The sequence below is a fragment of the Tachyglossus aculeatus genome, chromosome 21, assembly GCF_015852505.1.
Source record: "Tachyglossus aculeatus isolate mTacAcu1 chromosome 21, mTacAcu1.pri, whole genome shotgun sequence".
Lineage (NCBI taxonomy): Eukaryota > Metazoa > Chordata > Mammalia > Monotremata > Tachyglossidae > Tachyglossus > Tachyglossus aculeatus.
In genome coordinates, this window is record NC_052086.1 from 33816679 (window position 1) to 33837756 (window position 21078).

Below are 21078 nucleotides of genomic sequence, written 5' to 3' on the forward strand. Positions count from 1 at the left end.
CATAAAAAAATTGAATTTGTTAAATACATGAATAAGTCCGGAAGGGAGAGGCCAAAAGCATGAGTTCCATGTAGGGAGATTTTTTGTTTGGATGGGTGATGTGAATCTCTTTGGATCTGTCTGCTGCATGCCAGGAAACATTTTAAAGGGAACCGTCATCCTCGTGGTTTCTTTCAAGACCAAGTTTTCATTCACAAAAATCTTTTCCCAGCATTTCAGAGTTTTGAAAAATAGTCATGTTATACAAGTCTCTTGCCATTTTTCTGAGACAGTGAGATTTCGAATGGTATTGGACACTGATAAAACACATTCAGTCAATAATTTGATCAGCCAACAGTGGCCTTAGAAGAAACTAGTAGTCTTGTCAGCTGCCAGAATGGTCAGTTTATTGGTGTCACCACTTTATCCCCTAAAGCTAAGTCACTTTGCTGTCAGCAGAGGCTTACAATTTGGCCACCTCTAGATGATTTCCCCTCGGTTTTTTTTTTCCTTTCAGTAAGCTTGGTTTGCTTTGTAAAGCAGCATGGCCTACCGGATAGAGCACAGTCTTGGGAGTAAGAGGACGTAGGTTCTAATCCCAGCTCTGCCGCTTAACTGCTGTGTGACTTTGGGCATGTCACTTCCCTTCTCTAGAACTCAGTTCTCTCACCTGTGAAATGGGAATTAAGACTGTGAGCCCCATGTGGGACACGGGCTCTGTCCATCCTGATTACTGTGTATCTACCCCAGTACTTAGAACATAGTATTTGGTACATGTAAGTGCTTAACAAATACATATAAGTGCTTAACAAATACCATAGCTATGGGTATTATTATTATTCTTAAAATTTCCAGCTTTGCTATCCTGAGGTATTAAGCTGCTTTATTGAGAAGGTGTGCTGCAACTTCAGAAAAGAGCAGAACTGACAGCTTGCTGACTTGGACTACCTGTTGTTTTCATTGGGTTTGGCCATCCTTGAGTCCCAAAGCTAGAAGGGGCTTCAAGGTACGGGAGCGAAAACCAAACTCGCAGAGCAAGATTGTTAGCTGTCCTGATTTTAAAGGTCTCCAGAAATGGGAAAGCCACAACTTTGCTCCCTGACGTATCAGTGTTTAACCATCAGTTGATGTCCGTCCCTTTTCCACCCTCACCCCGGCAGTATTGATGGCTGCAATTTGAGTGCATTTCCTCTCTCCGGAAATGAAGGATCAGTCAGTACTCTCCTCTTAGTAATAATAATGATGGTATTTGTTTAGCACCATATGATGTGCCAAGCACTGGAGTAGGTCCCATGTGGGGTTCACAGTCTTAATCCCCATGTAACAGATGAGGTAACTGAGGCACAGAGACGTTAAGTGACTTGCCCAAAGTCACGCAGCTGACAAGTGGTGGAGCCAGGATTAGAACCCATGACCTCTGACTCTCAAGCCCATGCTCTTTCCACTACGCCACACTGCTTCTTCAGGTTCTTGAAGGCACAATTCCCAGCCCAGTGTCCTCACCTTTTCCCCTTCAGGCCCTTTTTTTCTGCTCAATTTGTTTGCGGGTTGACCATTCCTTTTGGTCAGTTCCCAGCTCCTGCCCTCTTTACCAGATGATGTGAATGGTTAAGGTGCCGGTTCTTCGTTGCTGTTAGCCGGCTGTGAGGGAACACCAGCTCTGTGGCATCGAACAAGAACAACGCCATGAGTGGCTCCAGCTTTTGGCACTGGATATTTTGTGGAGATAGAAGTGCAGGAGGATAGACAGTGGACCAGTAAAGAATTCGGGTTTGTAGAGTTTCCAAATAGGGTGGTGATAATAATAATCATAACTGTGGTGTTTGTTCAGTGCTTACTATGTGCCAAGCACTGTACTAAATGCTGGGATGGATACAAGATAATTAGGTCAAACACAGTCCCTTTCCCATATGGGGCTCACAAGGCTGAGTAGGAAGGAGAACAGGGAATGAATCCCCATTTTACAGCTGAGGCACCGAGCGGTTAAGTGACTTGCTCACGGTCAAACAGCAGGCAAGTGGCAGTCAGGATTAGAACCCAGGCCCTCTGACTCTTAGTCCATATTGCTTCTCTGTCTTTGAAGGAAGGATGTGAAAATGCAAAGTGAATGGCAGGTCAATCAATTGTATTTATTGAGCACTCACTATGTGCAGAATACTGCACTAAGCTCTTGGTAAGTACAATACAACCGAGTTGGTAGACGCAACCCCTGTCCACGAGGATCTTACCGTCCACGGGGGAAGACAGACATGAAAACAGATTAGGGATGAGGGAAATGGTAGAGTATAGGAAGCATCAGTCAGTTGTGTTTATTGAGCACTTACTGTGTGCAGAGAACTGTACTAAGTGCTTTGGAATATTTATATGATAATTGTATTAGTGCTTATCCTGTGCCAAGCACTGAACTAAGTGCTGGGGGAGATTCAACATAATCAGGTCTCACTGGCTAAGTAGGAGAGAGAAGTATTGAATCCCCATTTTGCAGAAGAAGGACCTAAGTCACAGAAAAGTAAAGTGACTTCCCCAAGTTCACAAAACAGGTAAATGGTGGAGCTGGGATTAGAACAATAATATTAATAGTAATAATAATAATGATGGCATTAAGCGCTTACCATGTGCCAAACAATGTTCTACGTGCTGGGGTAGATACAAGGTAATCAGGTTGTCCCACTTGGGGCTCACAGTCTTAATCCCTGTTTTGCAGATGATGTCACTGAGGCACAGAGAAGTTAAGTGATTTGCCCAGAGTCACACAGTGGATAAATGGTGGAGGCGGGATTAGAACCCACGACCTCTGACTCCCAATCCCGCACTCTTTCCACTGTCCTCTGACTCCCAGTACATAAATAGTGCGGGGCTGGGCTGAGTATCTCATACCCCAGTCCTCTTAACTGTAAACTCATTATGGGCAGGAAATGTGCCTGCTAATTCGTTCATTCATTCAATTGTATTTATTGAGCGCTTACCATGTGCAGAGCACTGTACTAAGCTCTGGGAAGTACAAGTTGGCAACATATAGAGACGATCCGTACCCCACAATGGGTTCACAGTCTAGAAGGGGGAGACAGAAAACAAAACATGTGGACAGGTGTCAAGTCGTCAGAACAAATAAAATTAAAGCTAAATGCACATCATTAACAAATAGAATAGTAAATATGTACAAGTAAAAGAGTAATAAATCTGTACAAATTCTAATTTTATTGTATTGTCAAGTCGTCAGAACAAATAGAATTAAAGCTAAATGCACGTCATTAACAAATAGAATAGTAAATATGTACAAGTAAAATAGAGGATTAGGATTAAATATGTACAAATTCTAATTCTATTGTATTGTACTCTCCCAAGCACATAGTACAGTGCTCTGTACATAGTAAGCTCTCAGTAAGTACCGTTGATTAATTGATTAAAATGAACAGCCTTCAGAGTGACACCAAGCTACTGTTCAAATATTGCCTGGAACTATCTTTCTGTTTTCAGCACTAAGAGATGGAGCTGTGTTTGTTCTCTCCTCGGTTTGTATCCAGGTGCAGATCCCCTTTTGTCAGGTGTTAATAACTATCCGGACAACCAGAGCTAACCTAATAAATTAGCTTGTCACCTTCCGCAGGGCAGATCCAGGATGAGTTGTCCATTGCACCAGTGTTTATTGTTCATCAAAAGTTGCTCTAAATCGTAAAATCGTTTCTTAGAATAAATGAGGTTCCACTCCACCTCGTGAAGATTTATCAGATAGATTTCTAGTGGCGGACTCAAGCCTCTTGTGGCATAACCCGAACGGTTTGAGTTAAATCAGGTGAAAGTCTAAACCTGGACAGGCAGAACCACGTATTGGCATATTTAGCCTGTCCATAAACAGCTAAGTGGTAGTGCAGGAGGAAAAACAATGGTTAAATCACAGAACTGCTAACGAGGAGCCCTCATCTTTTCCATCCTTACGTTTTTTCCTGTTAGTCTTTACTTTTTAGATTAATCCTGATTGACTCTGAGGCAGTCCAAAACTCAGTTTGAAAGACTGAGCCAAGTTTGAGAAGTGGCGTTTTATAATTCTTTCGAAAGCAATCCGACAAAATAAAGATTTGCTGAATATAAGGGAGGTGTGGGAGGGAGGGTTTGGGGATGTTTGAGCCTTTAAAATCCGTGATCAGGCATTTGAGTGCTGTGAATACAATTCTGTAACATTCTCAACAAACCTCACATTTGGGAAAACTTTCATTACGCTTCTCAGGTTTTGACTAGATCGCGTTCGAATCAGCGTGGCTCAGTGGAAAGAGCACGGGCTTTGGAGTCAGAGGTCATGGGGTCGAATCCCGCCTCTGCCAACTGTCAGCTGTGTGACTTTGGGCAATTCATTTAACTACTCTGTGCCTCGGTTACCTCATCTGTAAAATGGGGATTAAAACTGTGAGCCCCCCTGGGACAACCTGATCACCTTGTAACCTCCCCATCACTTAGAACAGTACTTAGCACATAGTAAGCGCTTAACAAATGTTATTATTCCAGCGCTTAGAACAGTGCTTTGCACATAGTAAGCGCTTAATAAATGCCATTATTATTATTATTATTATAAGAATGCAAAGTTCTCCCCCAGCATTCCACCATGCCCATGTCTCATAGGTGCTCATTGTCTAGAAATTTTCCTCAGCCACTAAACTTCTGAAGATCCATCGGAGCACATTAAATTTTAACTTAATAATGATGGCATTTATTAAGCGCTTACTCTGTGCAAATCAATCAATCGATTGATTTGCACAGAGTAAGCGCTTAATAAAGCAAAGCACTGTTCTCAGCGCTGGGGAGATTACAAGGTGGTCAGGTTGTCCCACAGGGGGCTCACAGTCTTAATCCCCATTTTACAGATGAGGTAACTGAGGCACAGAGAAGTTGAGTGCCTTGCCCAAAGTCACACAGCTGACAATTGGCAGAGCCGGGATTTGAACCCAGGACCTCTGACTCCAAAGCCCGGGCTCTTTGCTCTGAGCTACGTACTTCACGAGTATTCTAAGACAGCTCAGTTTGCCTTAAAAAAAAATGCCACTCAGTTGCTTAATATGCTGGCCCTGTCATTTTAGTTACTTCCACCTTTTCAGGAAGTTGATACGGCAGATTTAGTTGTCTTCTTCGAAGGGGATAGCACTGATGATGAAATTCATCTGCGCGTGTGTGGCGGAAAAGGCCAATAATAATAATAATCATGGCATTTATTAAGAGCTTACTATGTGCAAAGCACTGTTCTAAGCACTGGGGAGGTTACAAGGTGATCAGCTTGTACCACGGGGGGCTCACAGTCTTCATCCCCATTTTACAGAGGAGGGAACTGAGGCCCAGAGAAGTGAAGTGACTTGCCCACAGTCACACAACTGACAACTGGTGGAGCCGGGATTTGAACCCCTGACCTCGGACTCCAAAGCCTGTGCTCGTTCCACTGAGCCACACTGCTTCTCGAGCCAGTGCTGTCCAATCAGGCATCATTCATTCAATCATATTTGCCGAGCGCATCCAAAGACCTTTGTTGGATTGTCATATTTGATTGTTGTGCCTGGTACCGTTTTTGCCAATCAGTAGTATTTCTTGAGCGCTTACCAGGTGCAGACCCCTATACTAAGTGCTTGAGAGAGTACAATTATTATTATTATTATGAACGATAGGGACCATGTCTAATTCCCATCTGTGTAATCTCTCCCAGGGCTTAGTACAGTGCTCTGCATGCATTAGGGGTTTGATAAATACTATTACTACGCATACCAACGGGTGAGTTTCCACTGTCAGGATTCTTTTTAAGCAACAAGGATAATCAATCAGTCAATCAATCGTATTTATTGAGCGCTTACTGTGTGCAGAGCACTGTACTAAGCGCTTGGGAAGTACAAGTTGGCAACATATAGAGACAGTCCCTACCCAACAGTGGGCTCACAGTCTAAAAGGATAACTGTATATAGGTATAGTACAGCTTAGTACAGTTAGTCTTTACAGTAAGCACTCAAATATGATTGATCGATATATTTTTGTATTTTTGGTGGACTGTGTATGACTTAAAAGTGAGGTGATGTTCACATGATCAGATTACTGACTGGCAGACTGGGACCACAAAGAATCAAAGGTTTCAAATGCTTAAATTTGTCCTCATTTTGGACTCCTGGTTTTTGCTCTGTCAGGCTTAGTGATTCTGTGCGTTTGTGCTTGACTCTCAGGAGCCCCCACGAGAAGAAGAAGAAACGACGGTCTCGATCTCGCACCAAGTCCAAGGCCCGGTCGCCGTCGGGGTCACCGAGCAAGCAGTCGGCACACAAGAACTCTGCACATTCAGCCAGCATCTCTCCTGTGGAGAGTAGGGAATCCAGCCAGGAACGCTCCAGGTAACTTCCTCTCCCCTCAGCCGGGTGATGTTTTAGCGGCCCTTTCGATCTGGCATCAGTCCCTGGCTGTCTGAAATGCCAAGCAGTGTGGGTGGTTGTCTTCTCCCCCTTTTAGACCGTGAGCCCACTGTTGGGTAGGGACTGTCTCTATCTGTTGCCAATTTGTACTTCCCAAGCGCTTAGTACAGTGCTCTGCACACGGTAAGCGCTCAGTAAATACGATTGACGATGACGATGATGTGTCTTCCAGCTCAAGGAATGTGAAAAACAGCGTGCGGATAGAATTCAGGCTTAAAGATGCTAGTATTCAAAGACTCTTCATCCCCTTTTGCTGGTTACAGTTTGACATAAACAGGGCCTCTGCCGCCTCCTCAGACACCCCCTGGCCATTAACGCGCTGCTTTCTATTTCGTCAAGTTGGCTTTAATAATAATAATAATGTTGGTATTTGTTAAGCGCTTACTATGTGCCAAGCACCGTTCTAAGCGCTGGGGTAGATACAAGGTAATCAGGTTGTCCCACTTGGGGCTCACAGTCTTAATCCCCATTTTCCAGGTGAGGTAACTGAGGCACAGAGAAGTTAAATGATTTGCCCAAAGTCACACAGCAGGCAAGTGGCGGAGCCGGGATTCGAACCCGTGACCTTGGACTCCCAAGCCTGGTGGTAAAAATATGTATTAAGCCCCTTCTGTGTGAAAAACACTCTGCTAAGGCCTGAAAAAGAATTAGACCGGGTCCGTGGACATCAAGGAGCTCTAAAAATAAAGGGAGGAAGGGAGTGCGGTCTCGTACACCTAAGGAAAAAATAAAACAAGAAGAACACAAAAATGACAAAGGATAAATACCAAAATACTGTGGCTAGAAGAGGAGGGTGTCAGAGTTCTTGCCAAGGTGGAACAAGGCAGGTCAGGATCGAGACCCAGATTAGAAATAGTATAAATGACTTTCTGAGCTTACTCTATTTATTTATTTATTTATTTTGCTTGTACATATCTATGCTATTTATTTTATTTTGTTAGTATGTTTGGTTTTGTGCTCTGTCTTCCCCTTTTAGACTGTGAGCCCACTGTTGGGTAGGGACTGTCTCTATATGTTGCCAATTTGTACTTCCTAAGCGCTTAGTACAGTGCTCTGCACATAGTAAGCGCTCAATAAATACGATTGATGATGGTGATGATGAGCTTTGGTAGTTTAAACTTTATAGGACTACCTGCTTTGTGTATTTGTATGTTTAGTTACAAAAAGTGAAAGTGCTTAATACAATCCTTGTGTGTTTTCTCATGAAGAGGAGGAAAAGAAGCACACGTCAAACACCTTGGGTTCCATGTCAGAATTGTTATCCCTGAAAGGACTTTTATGGCTGCATTTACATTTAAGTTGTTAAACAGGCTCATGATGTGTTAGTTACCAGGCCTGGATCCTGGGTTTTAAAAGTGTTTGTCTTAATGCTCATTAAGTCGTATCTCAGAAAGACTTTGGTGTCTGGGTTCGATGCTCATGGTTTTAATTTAATTTCTTTGAAGTCAGTTTTGGTTTTCTAAAGAAAATATTGATCTAAGCATACTGCTAATAGTTTTGTTCATTGATCTTTCAATAGGGGAGTTTCTCAGGAAAAAGACGGTCAGATCTCTTCAGCAATCGTGTCTTCAGTGCAAAGTAAAATAACTCAGGTAAAGTTGAAAATATCTCATAATTATATTGGGAATTCAATTATCTAATCTTTGTATTGAATTTCATTACCTTAATTACAGTGTCTTTACATAATAATAATAATAGCTTATCTTTCTGTGGAACCTTCCTCTAAGGGCTTCAGTGCTCTCTGTTCATGCCCACTTTTTTAAATTTTAAAGTTTTTTCTCAAGGGAGTATCAATGTGTCTTTCTGTAGACTTGTTTATAATTTTCTGAATTTGAGGTACTAGAACATTCTCATCAACTGAAACATTCAGTATAAAACCTTGAATGCCATCCTGGCCTCCACCATCGTTCTGTTTTAGTCCCACTACACCTCTTCTTTTTGGAGATTTTAAAGGACCACCTTACTTGAAGCAGCGTGACTTAGTGGAAAAGAGCCCGGGCTTTGGAGTCAGAGGTCATGGGTTCAAATCCCGGCTCCGCCACTTGTCAGCTGTGTGACTTTGGGCAAGTCACTTAACTTCTCTGTGCCTCAGTTCCCTCATCTGTAAAATGGGGGTGAAGACTGTGAGCCCCACGTGGGACAACCTCATCACCTTGTATCCCCCCAGCGCTTAGAACAGTGCTTTGCACATAGTAAGCACTTAATAAATGCCATCATTATTATTATTATTATTATTCTCTGTGCTTCAGTTACCTCATCTGTAAAATGGAGATGAAGACTGTGAGCCCTACATGGGACTGTGAGCCCACTGTTGGGTAGGGACCGTCTCTGTGTGTTGCCGACTTGTACTTCCCAAGCGCTTAGTACAGTGCTCTGCACACAGTAAGCGCTCAATAAATACAATTGATTGACAACCTGATTACCTTTTATCTACCCCAGCACTTAGAACAGTGCTGGGCACATAGTAAGCGCTTGACAAATACCATCATTATTATTAATTATTATTACATCGGAGTCACTCCTCTGGCCGCAAGCATCAGTTACCAGAGATATTTCAGCTAAAATCTCAGTCCTCAAATGGTTTCGCCCATTTTATTCCCCCCTGGGGTCGTTAGGTTTCCATTTAATTTATTAAGCTACTAAAAGACTACTGGCTAACCCAAAACACTTTGTATATCCTCCTAAGATCTTAAAATTGCTAGGCGTATTGCCTACTTAGTTCATAAAATAAACCGTTCATTTTGAAGAAATGAATTTTGAAAAGCATGTTCTCAGGAACCGTAGGCACGACTGCCAGAGAGGCATTGAATGCGCCGTGTACACTTTACGAGACTGTCTCAGTAGGACCTTCGCCTCGGAAAGATAAAATAAATGGCTGCTCTATCCTCTAACTTACCATGGTGGGGTACTCCTCACAGTATCCCACAAGGTATTGAGTTTGTGCCAGTTGTTTCTTTGCCCTCGTAAAAACAAATCCTGATCTCATTTAAAATTTGGATTCTTTGAATTACAGCAGTTTACAGTCAGCGACTCCCAGGGCTCATAGGAATTGTTCTAGGATGAGGGCTTCCCAGTAGATTGTAGCCCAAGTGGTTTCAGCGTACTTTTTGAAGGGGAGGAGATCTGGCTCGATAGATCCATTTTTATCTTAGGAAAGCTCTCTTTCATTTTCCACCTAAATTTCCCTCTTCCTCCCTGTCAACTCCCCCCGCGCCCAGCTCTGGGCTAAGATTAGAGGCTTTTAATTTCCTCACCTTATGCAACGACCCACAGTTATGATTGAAAAGCAGAGGTCTTAAATTTCTTCTTTTCCAACTCAGAGTAGAAAGGAATTGATGTTTCTGCCAGAAATGAAAACGCGTCTGAAAGATAATGCCATTATTACCTAGCAGACAGAACTTTCCCATAACTCACTGTCACAGTGGCGGTGTTCCCCTGAGGAGGAGACGGGGACCATCAGCCAGAAGAAAACAACTGCAGGAAGACCCCAAGGAGATAGTTATCCTAGTGCAAAATAACTGAAATCCTCATGTTGGCTAATGTGCTTGCCAGTTCAACTCCAGAAGGTCACCTGTGAGGAGCTGTCTGATCATCTGGCGTGAAAGAAAAATTGAGGTTATACATCCCTCAACTCAGTTTTTTAAGTATATATATCGTTTTCTTTCCGAACTATAGGTTGCTTCTCCACAGCAGTACCTGTGGTTATTCTTTTCGGTAATGGTCCCATTTGGCCTGGTATATTTATTCCTTTTGTGTGAAGCAAAAGCAGTCCATGTCTAGTTTTCACAATTATCTTAGATTTAGTCATCTTAGCAGAACCCGAAGGGAAAGCTTCTCCAGGTGAGCTTGGGCACTTTGGTTAAAATGCCATATTTAAATAGTCCACAGTTGGCGGAGCCAGACTTTCAGTGAAGAAGATATGCCTGAGTGGTCTTAGAAGACCTGATTAACCTTCAGATTCCACAGAGCAGAGCAGCTTCATGTTTTTCACCTAGGAAACGATCTTTTCCTATGCTAATAGGTTGTGTGGCTATGTCTTTAGAAAGAAACGCATTTCATTATTACTCTCATCTCATTAACATTCAGGTATATAATTCTTATTTCAGTATCATCAGAGTAACTCTCCGAGCATGAAAAATTAGCACTTGCTTGGCAGCACAGTATTGCAGTTTATCGGTCAGAGGTATTAAGCACTTACTGTGTGCAGGACACTGTTCTAAGAGCTTGGGCAAGGACAGTACAGATGAGTTTGTATACACTGTTCCCTGTCCGCAAGGAGTTTACAGCCCACAGGGGAAGCAGGCATTAAAATAAATTATAGATTAGTGTAACGTAACTAACCCCAATGAGAGTTTTGGATTTTGATCCTGTCAGCTGGTTAATTTTGATTTTTGTAAACATCAACCATTGGAGATCATTGAAGGATAGACCTTCATCCGTGTCAGTTTAGCCCATGATGTAAGCTCCTTGTGGGCAGGGATCGTGTCTAACTCTGTTGTGCTTAGTTTCTTTTGAAGGTTTTGGGAGGTTTTTTTTCCTGTATTTAGCCTTCCAGAGGCGAGATTTTCCCTTTGTCAGGTAAATTCTGTATCAGCCGTGGAAGTAAAATTTTTAAAGACCCATCCACCTGCTTCTCATTCTCAGTTGCAGTGGCAAAATGTTGTTATCCAGATCGCTGAAAACATCTGCACCTCTGTACCAGGTTCCTCTTGTCACAAAGAATTTTGCACAGTTTCAGGCTACAGCCAAATTTGAATCTATCCTCAAGATTGTAAAGGTGTTCACTTGAATCAATCAATCCATCGATCATAATTTTTGAGCACTTTTTTTTGCAGAGCACTGTACTAAGTGCTTGAGAGAGTACAGTGTAACAGAGTCGACTGACACGTTCCCTGCACACAACAAGCTTACAGTCTAAAGGGGAAGACAGACATTAATCTAGGTGGATAGATTACAGATGTGGACATAAGGCTGTGGGCCCAAAGGCGGGGTGAATAAAGGGTGCAAATCCAAATATAAGGACAATGCAGAAGGGAGCCGGACAAGAGGAAGTGAGAGCCTTGTTGTGGAGATGTGCCTTAAATAAGGCTTTGAAGGTGTAGAGAGTGATAGTCTGTCCTCAACTCATCCTTCCAATCTTAGAGTCTTTCCTAGCTTTGAAAATGGAAATTGCCTTTTTTCTGGTGGGAATTGAGCCCTGTGCAGGAGGGTTGACCCAATAAGCATTGTGAACTGCCTAGCATTCCTCTACTTGGGAGAGTCACTCATGTGCAATTCCCTGCTTGTTGACTTGTATCCTTCAGCTCTGTCTGCCTGAAACTGCAAAGGCCCCTTCAGTTGGGTATTTAGCTTCACGCAGAGCTCATTCATTCATAAAGTCGTATTTATTGAGCGTTTACTGTGTGCAGAGCACTGTACTAAGCGCTTGGAAAGTACAGTTCGAGGACTTGGTTAAGGATTTTCCTTCCTCTTGAGAGAACTAGACTGGCTTCACCCTGTTTTTCTTTTTTGTTTGTTTTTCCCGTCAGTGTGTCCGGTTTTTTCTAAACCTGATCCTGACAGCGCCTGCCAGTCATCCTTAGTTGTAGCTTTTGGAGCCGGTGGAGCGAGTAAATCAGGCCCCCTTTCCCTTCACCTCTAAAATGGCAGTTTCCAGTTTTCACATAGGTTCACGGGAATATTTGTTTCTCTGCCCGCTCCCAAGGACTTGGACATGGAGCTTGAGGCGGTCGTGTGAAATCTAATTGACAGACGAGCGGCTTACTCCCTGGGGGACGGTCCAAACAAAACCGAGATGGGCTAGGTCTAAAAGGAAAGATCCGTAAGGAATGCTGTGGGTGGAACTGAAACGGTACTTGAGCCGCTATCTAACTTCTGGTATCTTTTTCCCAGCCCGGCTTCCATGACTCCTGTTCCGTGGCTCTCCCGTTCCCTCTCAGCTTCCATTCTCTAAAACTAAAACGTTGAAAGGAACCTGAAAACGTCAGCTCCTTGGGAGCAGGGAACAGGTCTAGCAGCTGTTATAATCGGTCAGTCAGTCAGTCGTGTTTATTGAACACCTGCTGTGTGCAGAGAACTGTTCTAAATGTTCTGTCCTAAGCACTTAGTATAATGCTCTACGCACAGTAAGTGCTCAGTAAATATGATCGATTGATTCTGGTTGTAAAATTCAAATCCCCAATCCCACACCCGCCCCGGGCCACAAATAAGCACCGTACCTCAACCCAGCCTGTGGTAAATAGATGGGAGAGGCCTTTCCTCTATTTAAGGAGGAAGATCCTTGGGGGTGTCATGGTCATACAAAGAGTAGTATCATATCCTGCAAACTGGGTTCAGTATTCTTAAATATATAGCGTATTTATCCTTTCGGGTGCCCAGGAACTCTCCTGCTGTGTGATCACCAACAGACAGTCAGCACTCGCCCACAGAGTCCATGGCATCAGGCTGTAATGATAATAGTAATGGTTATTATGTAATTAGCTGGTCCACCTACTCTGTGTGAAGCACTGTACTAAGCTCAGGGGTCGATACAGTAAAAGCAGACCAGACAAGACTCCATGGGGCTCCCAGTCTAAAGGAGAGGGAGAACGGGTGTCCTATCCCCATTTTCCACGGATGGGGAAACTGAGGCCCAGTCAGGTTAACGAATGTCAGTGCAAGATGTGATGATGTACAAGCCGTGTAATAGAGTAATATGCTCCAAGTGGAAAGCTCCTGAAAAGGCATCCTGACTTTCTCCGGTTTCTTACAGGATCTTATGGCCAAAGTGAGAGCAATGCTTGCAGCTTCCAAAAACATACAGACTAGTGCCTCCTGAGACCGGATGGACTACCCATTACCAAAACGTCGTGGAAGGGAATTTTGCAAACAATCTCAGCTGCCTCATTGTAACAGTGGATCCTACATTCTCGAGCATTTGTTCTCGAGCATTACTTTCCGTTTGAGATCATGAAAAAGACGAAAACCTTACTTCTGTACAGACTCGTCATGACAGAATGCCGTCGATTTTTCGCCCTGGAGCTCCTGAACCGGTGTATGGTTTTTGTAAATTGACTTTTGATGCCCTTTTCAGTTAAGATTTTTGACCAGCAGCCTCTTACCTGTATATATGTAAATAATACGTTTCTGTGAAAATGAAATACACATTAAAATTGGAGAGAAACATCTTTTATAGGTAGCAAAATTTTGGAAGCTTCGTCATTGGGTGGCATGCTTTATTTTCACGTTTTTACCGTATTTTTTTTATGGTATTTAAGCGCGTACTGTGTTCCAGGCACTGTTCTAAGCGCTGAGGGAGATAGGGAGATTGAACGCTGTCCGTGTCCCACAAGGGGCTCACGGTCATAATCCCCCTTCTGCAGTTGTGGTAACTGAGGGCACTGAGATGTTAAGTGACTTGCCCAAGGTCACACAGACAAGTGACAGAGCCAGGACTAGAACCCAGGTCCTTCTGACTCCCGGGCCTGTGTGCTCTATCCACTAGGCCACACTGCTTCACCATCCATCGGCCACCCACCATGGGAGCTCCACTGTCTACAGTAAGCTTGCTGTGTGAAGAGTGTGAGCCGCTGTTGGGTAGGGACCGTCTCTATATGTGCCGACTTGTACTTCCCAAGCGCTTAGTACAGTGCTCTTAGTAAGCGCTCAATAAATACCACTGAATGAATGAATGAATGAAGAGTACCTGGCCACCAACACTGTTCCATTGTATTCTCTCGGGCACTTAGTGCAGTTCTCTCAGTCTGCAGTTGTTTTTATTTCAAACTTAACACAAACAAAATGAAACGTTTCACACAGCATATGGGATCTGTTTCCAGAGGAAGTTCTGCGGGCTGAAAATATCGGTAGATTTGAGAGAGGTTTGAGTAAACTCAGGATTAAAAGATCTATGAGGGGGCATAGAGGAAAAGTTTAGGACCATTCGAAGCAGCGTGGCTGAGAAGCAGCATGGCTCAGTGGAAAGAGCACGGGCTTTGGAGTCAGAGGTGATGGGTTTGAATGCCGGCCTGCCACGGGTCTGCCGTGTGACCTTGGGCAAGTCACTTAACTTCTCTGGGCCTCAGTTACCTCATCTGTAAAATGGGGATTAAGACTGTGAGCCCCACGTGGGACAACCTGATCCCCCCAGTGCTTAGAACAGTGCTTTGCACGCAGTAAGCGCTTAACAAGTGCCAACATTATTATTATTATTCGGTGGTACAGCCTGGAGTGCCAACTTCTTTCTTTTGAGTGTGGGAATGAAGCATCGTGGTGACAGGATTTGAGGGGAAGGGGGTGCAAGGAAGTGGGGGAAGGAAAAGGTTCTCACAGCGCTGTCTCCACCATACCAGCCCTGCCGGGTTTTTTGATCTTCACTGGGCAAAGCATGAGAGATTCCTCTCACCAAGATGGGGCACCACCCACCCAATCCCCCACTAAGTGCCTGGGGGCCCACCAGCTAGGGTAGGTTCACTGTGGGCAGGGAACGTGTCTGCCAACACTGTTATATCGTGCTCTCCCAAGTGCTTAGTACAGTTTTCTGAACATAGCAAGCACTTAATCTAAATGAGATGGACTGATTGACTGGGACAAGGTTGGAGCATCAGTGCAGTCCTGGCATGGTCCGCCTCAGGGCTGCCCAGTAGCTCCATCATCATCATCATCATCATCGTCATCAATCGTATTTGTTGAGCGCTTACTATGTGCAGAGCACTGTACTAAGCGCTTGGGAAGTACAAATTGGCAACACATAGAGACAGTCCCTACCCAACAGTGGGCTCACAGTCTAAAAGGGGGAGACAGAGAACAAAACCAAACCTACTAACAAAATAAAATAAATAGAATAGATATGTACAAATAAAATAGAGTAATAAATATGAACAAACATATATACATATATACAGGTGCTGTGGGGAAGGGAAGGAGGCAAGATGGGGGGGATGGAGAGGGGGACGAGGGGGAGAGGAAGGAAGGGGCTCAGTCTGGGAAGGCCTCCTGGAGGAGGTGAGCTCTCAGCAGGGCCTTGAAGGGAGGAAGAGAGCTAGCTTGGCGGATGGGCAGAGGGTTTGGGGGCATTCCAGGCCCGGGGGATGACGTGGGCCGGGGGTCGATGGCGGGACAGGCGAGAGCGAGGTACGGGGAGGAGATTAGCGGCCGAGGACCGGAGGGTGCGGGCTGGGCTGGAGAAGGAGAGAAGGGAGGTGAGGTAGGAGGGGGCGAGGGGATGGACAGCCTTGAAGCCCAGGGTGAGGAGTTTCTGCCTGATGCGCAGATTGATTGGTTGCCACTGGAGATTTTTGAGGAGGGGAGTAATATGCCCAGAGTGTTTCTGGACAAAGATAATCCGGGCAGCAGCATGATGTATGGATTGAAGTGGAGAGAGACACGAGGATGGGAGATCAGAGAGAAGGCTGATGCAGTAGTCCAGACGGGACAGGATGAGAGCTTGAATGAGCAGGGTAGCGGTTGGGATGGAGAGGAAAGGGCGGATCTTGGCAATGTTGTGGAGCTGAGAGCGGCAGGTTTTGGTCACGGCTTGGATGTGAGCTCCACTGCTGTCCAGCCAGGATCCTCTGTGATGGCCATTGCTACATGAGCATCCTGGCTGCATAATGACAGCAGGTCATTCATTCATTCTTTGTCATATTTATTGAGCGCTTACTGTGCGCAGAGCACTGTAATAAGGGCTTGGAAAGTGCAATTCAGCAACAGATAGAGACAATCCCTACCCAACAACGGGCTCACAGTCTGGGGAGACAGACCACAAAACAAAAGAAGTAGGCATCAGGTCCTGCATCAAGTAGACTGGGGGGCCCACATCACAGAGCCTCTGGAGCTCAGTTCCCATCCCACCAATCCATCAGTAGGACTTAACTGAGCACCGACAGTGGGCAGGGCACTGTACTGATCAGTTGGGAGAGCACAACAGAATTAGCAGGTGTGATCTCTGTTCTCAAACAGCTCATGGTCTAACTGGGGGCACACACTAAACTCATTTACAGAGAGCCACAACACCCTTACGTATATGTCCATAATTTATTTTAATGTCTGCCTCCCTGTCTAGATTTGTAAGAGAACCAGCGTGGCTCAGTAGGAAAGACCCCGGGCTTTGGAGTCAGAGGTCATGGGTTCAAATCCCAGCTCCGCCAATTGTCAGTTGGGTGACTTTGGGCAAGTCACTTCACTTCTCTGGGCCTCAGTTACCTCAACTGTAAAATGGGGATTAAGACTGTGAGCCCCACGAGGGGCAACCTGATCAACTGGTAACCTCCCCAGCGCTTAGAACAGTGCTTTGCATGTAGTAAGCGCTTAATAAATGCCATCATCATCATCATCCTTCTGGGCAAGGAACATGCCTACCAACTCTGTTGTACAGTGCTCTGTACTCAACAAATACAACTGATTGAGGAGGAAGGAGGGAAAGTGGATATGTATATGAGTTGGTAGCATGTACATTTGGAAATGTGTATTTATATATATTCATTCAATCATATTCATTCATTCAATCATATTTATTGAGCACTTACTGGGTGCAGAGCACTGTACTAAGTGCTTGGGAAGTACAAGTTGGCAACATACAGAGTGCTTGGAAAGTACAATTCAGTAATAAAGAGACAATCCCTGCCCTCACTGGGCTTACAGTCTAGGAGGGGGGAGGCAGACATCAAAACAAGTAAACAGACAATATGTATACAATCAATAGGCATCAATATGTAATATGTATAATAATAATGATGGCATTTATTAAGCACTTACTATGTGCAAAGCACTGTTCTAAGTGCTGGGGAGGTTACAAGGTGATCAGGTTGTCCCATGGCGGTCTCACAGTCTTAATCCCCATTTTACAGATGAGGTACTGAGGCCCAGAGAAGTGAAGTGACTTGCCCAAAGTCACACAGCTGACAATTGGTGGAGCAGGGGTTTGAACCCATGACCTCTGACTCCAAAGCCTATGCTCTTTCCACTGAGCCATACTGCTTCTCTATATGAAGTGGTAGCTTATTCAAGATATATGCAGAAGTAATATGGTAAATGAAGTTGGTGTTGATGGGGTAATTAAGAGTAATGGTACTAATGCTGGAATTCAAGCGCTTAGTACAGTGCTCTGCACACAGCAAGCGCTCAATAAATACGATTGATTGATTGATCATACACAGTCCCTGTCGCCCATGAGTAGCTGTAGGAAGTTGAGGAATTAGGAAAAGCTAATTTCCTGGTGGAGATGTAATTTCAGAAGGGTTTTGAAGCTGAAGAGCTGTGGTTGTTCCAGGCAGGAGGGTGGGAGCAAGAGATCGGAGCTGGAGGAGCCAATACCAAGGCGGAGTGAGTAGTTCAACTTGAGAGGAATGAAAAGTGGGATCTGGGGTTTAGGAGGAGAAAAGAGGATAAAGAGGTGGGAAAGAGCAGGTTGTCTTGAAGTCCGTTTCTGTTTGAGGCAGAGAGGAATGGAAAGCCAGAGAAAGCTTTTGAGGCATTCATTCATTCAATCAATCATTTATTGACTGCTTACTGTGTGCAGAGCACTGTACTAAGCGCTTGGGAAGTACAAGTCGGCAACATATAGAGACGGTCCCTACCCAACAACAGGCTCACAGTCTAGAAGGGGAAGACAGACAACAAAGCAAAACATGTAGACAGGTGTCAAAGTCGTCAGGACAAATAGAATTATAGCTATATGCACATCATTAATTAAATAGAATAGTAAATATGTACAGGTAAAATAAATACAGTAATAAATGTGTACAAATATATACAAGTGCTGTGGGGAGGGGAAGGAGGTAGGGCAGAGGGGATGGGGAGGAGGAGAGGCAAAAGGGGACTCAATCTGGGAAGGCCTTCTGGAGGCGGTGAGCTCTCAGTAGGGCTTTGAAGGGAGGAAGAGAGCTAGGTTGGCGGATGTGTGGAGGGAGGGAGGGCATTCCAGGCCAGGGGAAGGATGTGGGCTGGGGGTCGAAGGCGGGACAGGCGAGAAGGAGGCCCAGTGAGGAGGTGAGCGGCAGAGGAGCGGAGGGTGCGGGCTGGGCTGGAGAAGGAGAGAAGGGAGGTGAGGTAGGAGGGGGCAAGGTGATGGACAGCCTTGAAGCCGAGGGTGAGGAGTTTTTGCTTGATTCGTAGGTTGACAGGCAGCCACTGGAGATTTTTGAAGAGGGGAGTAACAAGCCCAAAACGTTTCTGTACAAAGATAATCCAGGCAGCAGAGTGTAGACTGAAGTGGGGAGAGACAGGATGGGAGGCACAGGTTGAAACGTGCAGAACCCTAGAAGGGGTAATGGTACCCCTCCCCCCCATCCTCCTAGAGTCAGGACCTCTGGATACACCCCAAAATTAGGATGAAGTCCGAGAGGGCAACCATCGCACTTCCTGCAAGCATCCTGTTATTCCAGTTGGAGAGCAGAATACTTGTCTGGACCGATGACTGGTCTGGACAAGTAATAGGAATTGATTGTGGCTAGTACCTAGAGCACTTTGGTTTTCATAATCTTTCCAAATTTTCTTCAGATTCCAAAAAGCTTACAGGCTCTTATGCCACCGTGAACTTGTTTGAGCATTATCTGTATAGTTTGTGTTCCATTGACCTGTTGCCTCAAATGTGATGTTGAGCCTTTAATGGAATTGTTCCAATACCTCTTCAAAATAACTTCAGAGACTGTCACCTTTTCCATCTGAGCCATCTGGCTTTCTCAACCTGAAGCCTCACTCAAATACTCCTTCAAAGGTTTTCACCCGACTCCTCAAACATTCACCACTTCTTCGACTCCTCAAACATTCACCACAAGAAGATCATTGTGTTTTCCCAAGGAATGCTGAAAAGTACCTTGCAAGGAGAGGAAGGTGTTTAGTGGCTTTTGTAAGCAGCTAAACCATGCTCACAGCCCCTTTGAATCTGTGAAAAAATCACTTTAAATACAATTCCTTCCATTACTCAGTTTGGAAAGGCCAAGAAAGTGTGAAAGGAGAACCCCTAAAGTTGTGAATGATTTGGGAAAGCAGTTTCAAAGTAATGATGGAAAAAAAAAATATTTAGATACCATTAAGGTGAATGCCGAATGTCTGTTTTTCTTGGTTTGGGGCCAGACTGTGGAGGTTAAGTAGTTAATTAGTGGCCTAGTTGATTATTTTATGCTTTAAAATGGCCCTAGGGCATGTGCAGATTTTTATACAAAAATAAATTTCCAGCAGTAGCACCAGAATCACAACAGGTGATAATCGACCTTATAAGAATCTCCTAAGGGGCTTGAACTAGGCACACTTTGAGACGGTTTCCGAGAGAAAACCAAGGCAGAAAACCAGCCCTCCAGGAGAATATGGAGAATAGGGTGCCTACATCAGGTCTGACAAATGGGGCTTCTCTAAGATAATAGATGAAAAACTAGGCCCCCTTAGATCCTTGGAGGAGTAAGAAATGCCCTTCAGCCGGCAATTATTTTTGTTGAAAGCCTTTGGACTCCAAAGCACCCAACCTCTTGTTGAGTAAGATTTAAGTGAGGGACTTGTGCTGAAGGAACTTAATTGCCTTAAGACAATTGAGCCTGGTGGAAAAAAAAACCTGCTTTATAGAACAAAGATAATGCCTCTTACGGATCAAAATGGCTATCCTGGTCAGAAATGTAATCTTGAGCCAATATCTATTTATTATTTTGAAAGAGGAAAGTATCGATTTGCATTATGAAGTCTAGTTAGAACTCGAGAGTACCCTAACTTTTCTTTTTGGCAACAAAAGAATTGGCCGGCTCTCAGATCCACAAATCAACAGAACTGATGCTGGGAGAGATTTTATTGGTCACAGAGAGTATAGTGAGACAGTCCTCTAATCATTAATGTGCATCCCTACAATCCATCACTGCTATCTTATCTCTAGTCTGTGTATAATTTAATCCCTCTCACTTCTGGAACTGCCGAGTGAAATATTCTCAGGCAGTATGTTAAATCAAAGGCAAGGTGTTCATTTTTTCTCAAAATATGTTGATGAGACAATTCAGTGATATGTTGCAGTATGTTAAAGAAAAGAATACACGATGGATTTTATAGCTACTTACCGTAAGCTTCAGAATACTGCAGAAGTTAGGAGAATTCAGCCTCACATCAAAAAAAAAAAAATCCTTTACCATGTAATTTTTTTTTATGGAGAAATAACTGGCAGCTTGGATTTCAATCACATCTCCTAAAACACAAGCTCCTCATAAAGCAGTGTGTGTTGTGTACCCTTTTGCCGACATTGCCTCAGAAAAGCCATTTCTAGATGACTAAATTTATTGATTTTTTTCTACAACTAAGCCCTTCCTTAGTGTGTGCTGAGAGTAAGTTTAAGGTTCAAGAAACCATGCCATCCATTTCATTCCTGAGCAAGGATCTCAGCCAGTCTAGTAGTAATTGTAATTGAGCCATTAATCGATGGTGTTTATTGAGTGCGTACTGTGTGCAAAGCACTATACAAAGTGCTTGGAAGAGTATAAAATAACAATATTACAGACACATTCCCTCCCCACAGTGAGCTTTCAGTCCAGATGGGGAGAGCTTACGGGAATATTCATTCATTCAATCGTATTTATTGAGCGCTTACTGTGTGCAGAGCACTGTACTAAGCGCTTGGGAAGTAAAAGTTGGCAACATATAGAGACGGTTCCTACCCAACAGTGGGCTCACAGTCTAGAAGGGGGACTAGTACTTGGAGTATTTATTAATAATAATA

The 21078-nt window shown here is 44.1% G+C and overlaps 1 protein-coding gene across 1 annotated transcript in view; it reads left to right on the plus strand.

Moving 5' to 3' along the window:
- Nucleotides 1-13593, plus strand: part of LOC119942801 (splicing factor SWAP) — a 119224-nt gene extending 105631 nt beyond the window's left edge. Inside the window, 3 exon segments of the mRNA XM_038763758.1 lie at nt 6168-6332; nt 7930-8002; nt 13162-13593. Of these exon segments, the coding sequence (XP_038619686.1) occupies nt 6168-6332; nt 7930-8002; nt 13162-13227 (304 nt within the window). The 3' untranslated portion in view covers nt 13228-13593.
- The last annotated feature ends 7485 nt before the right edge of the window (nt 13594-21078 follow it).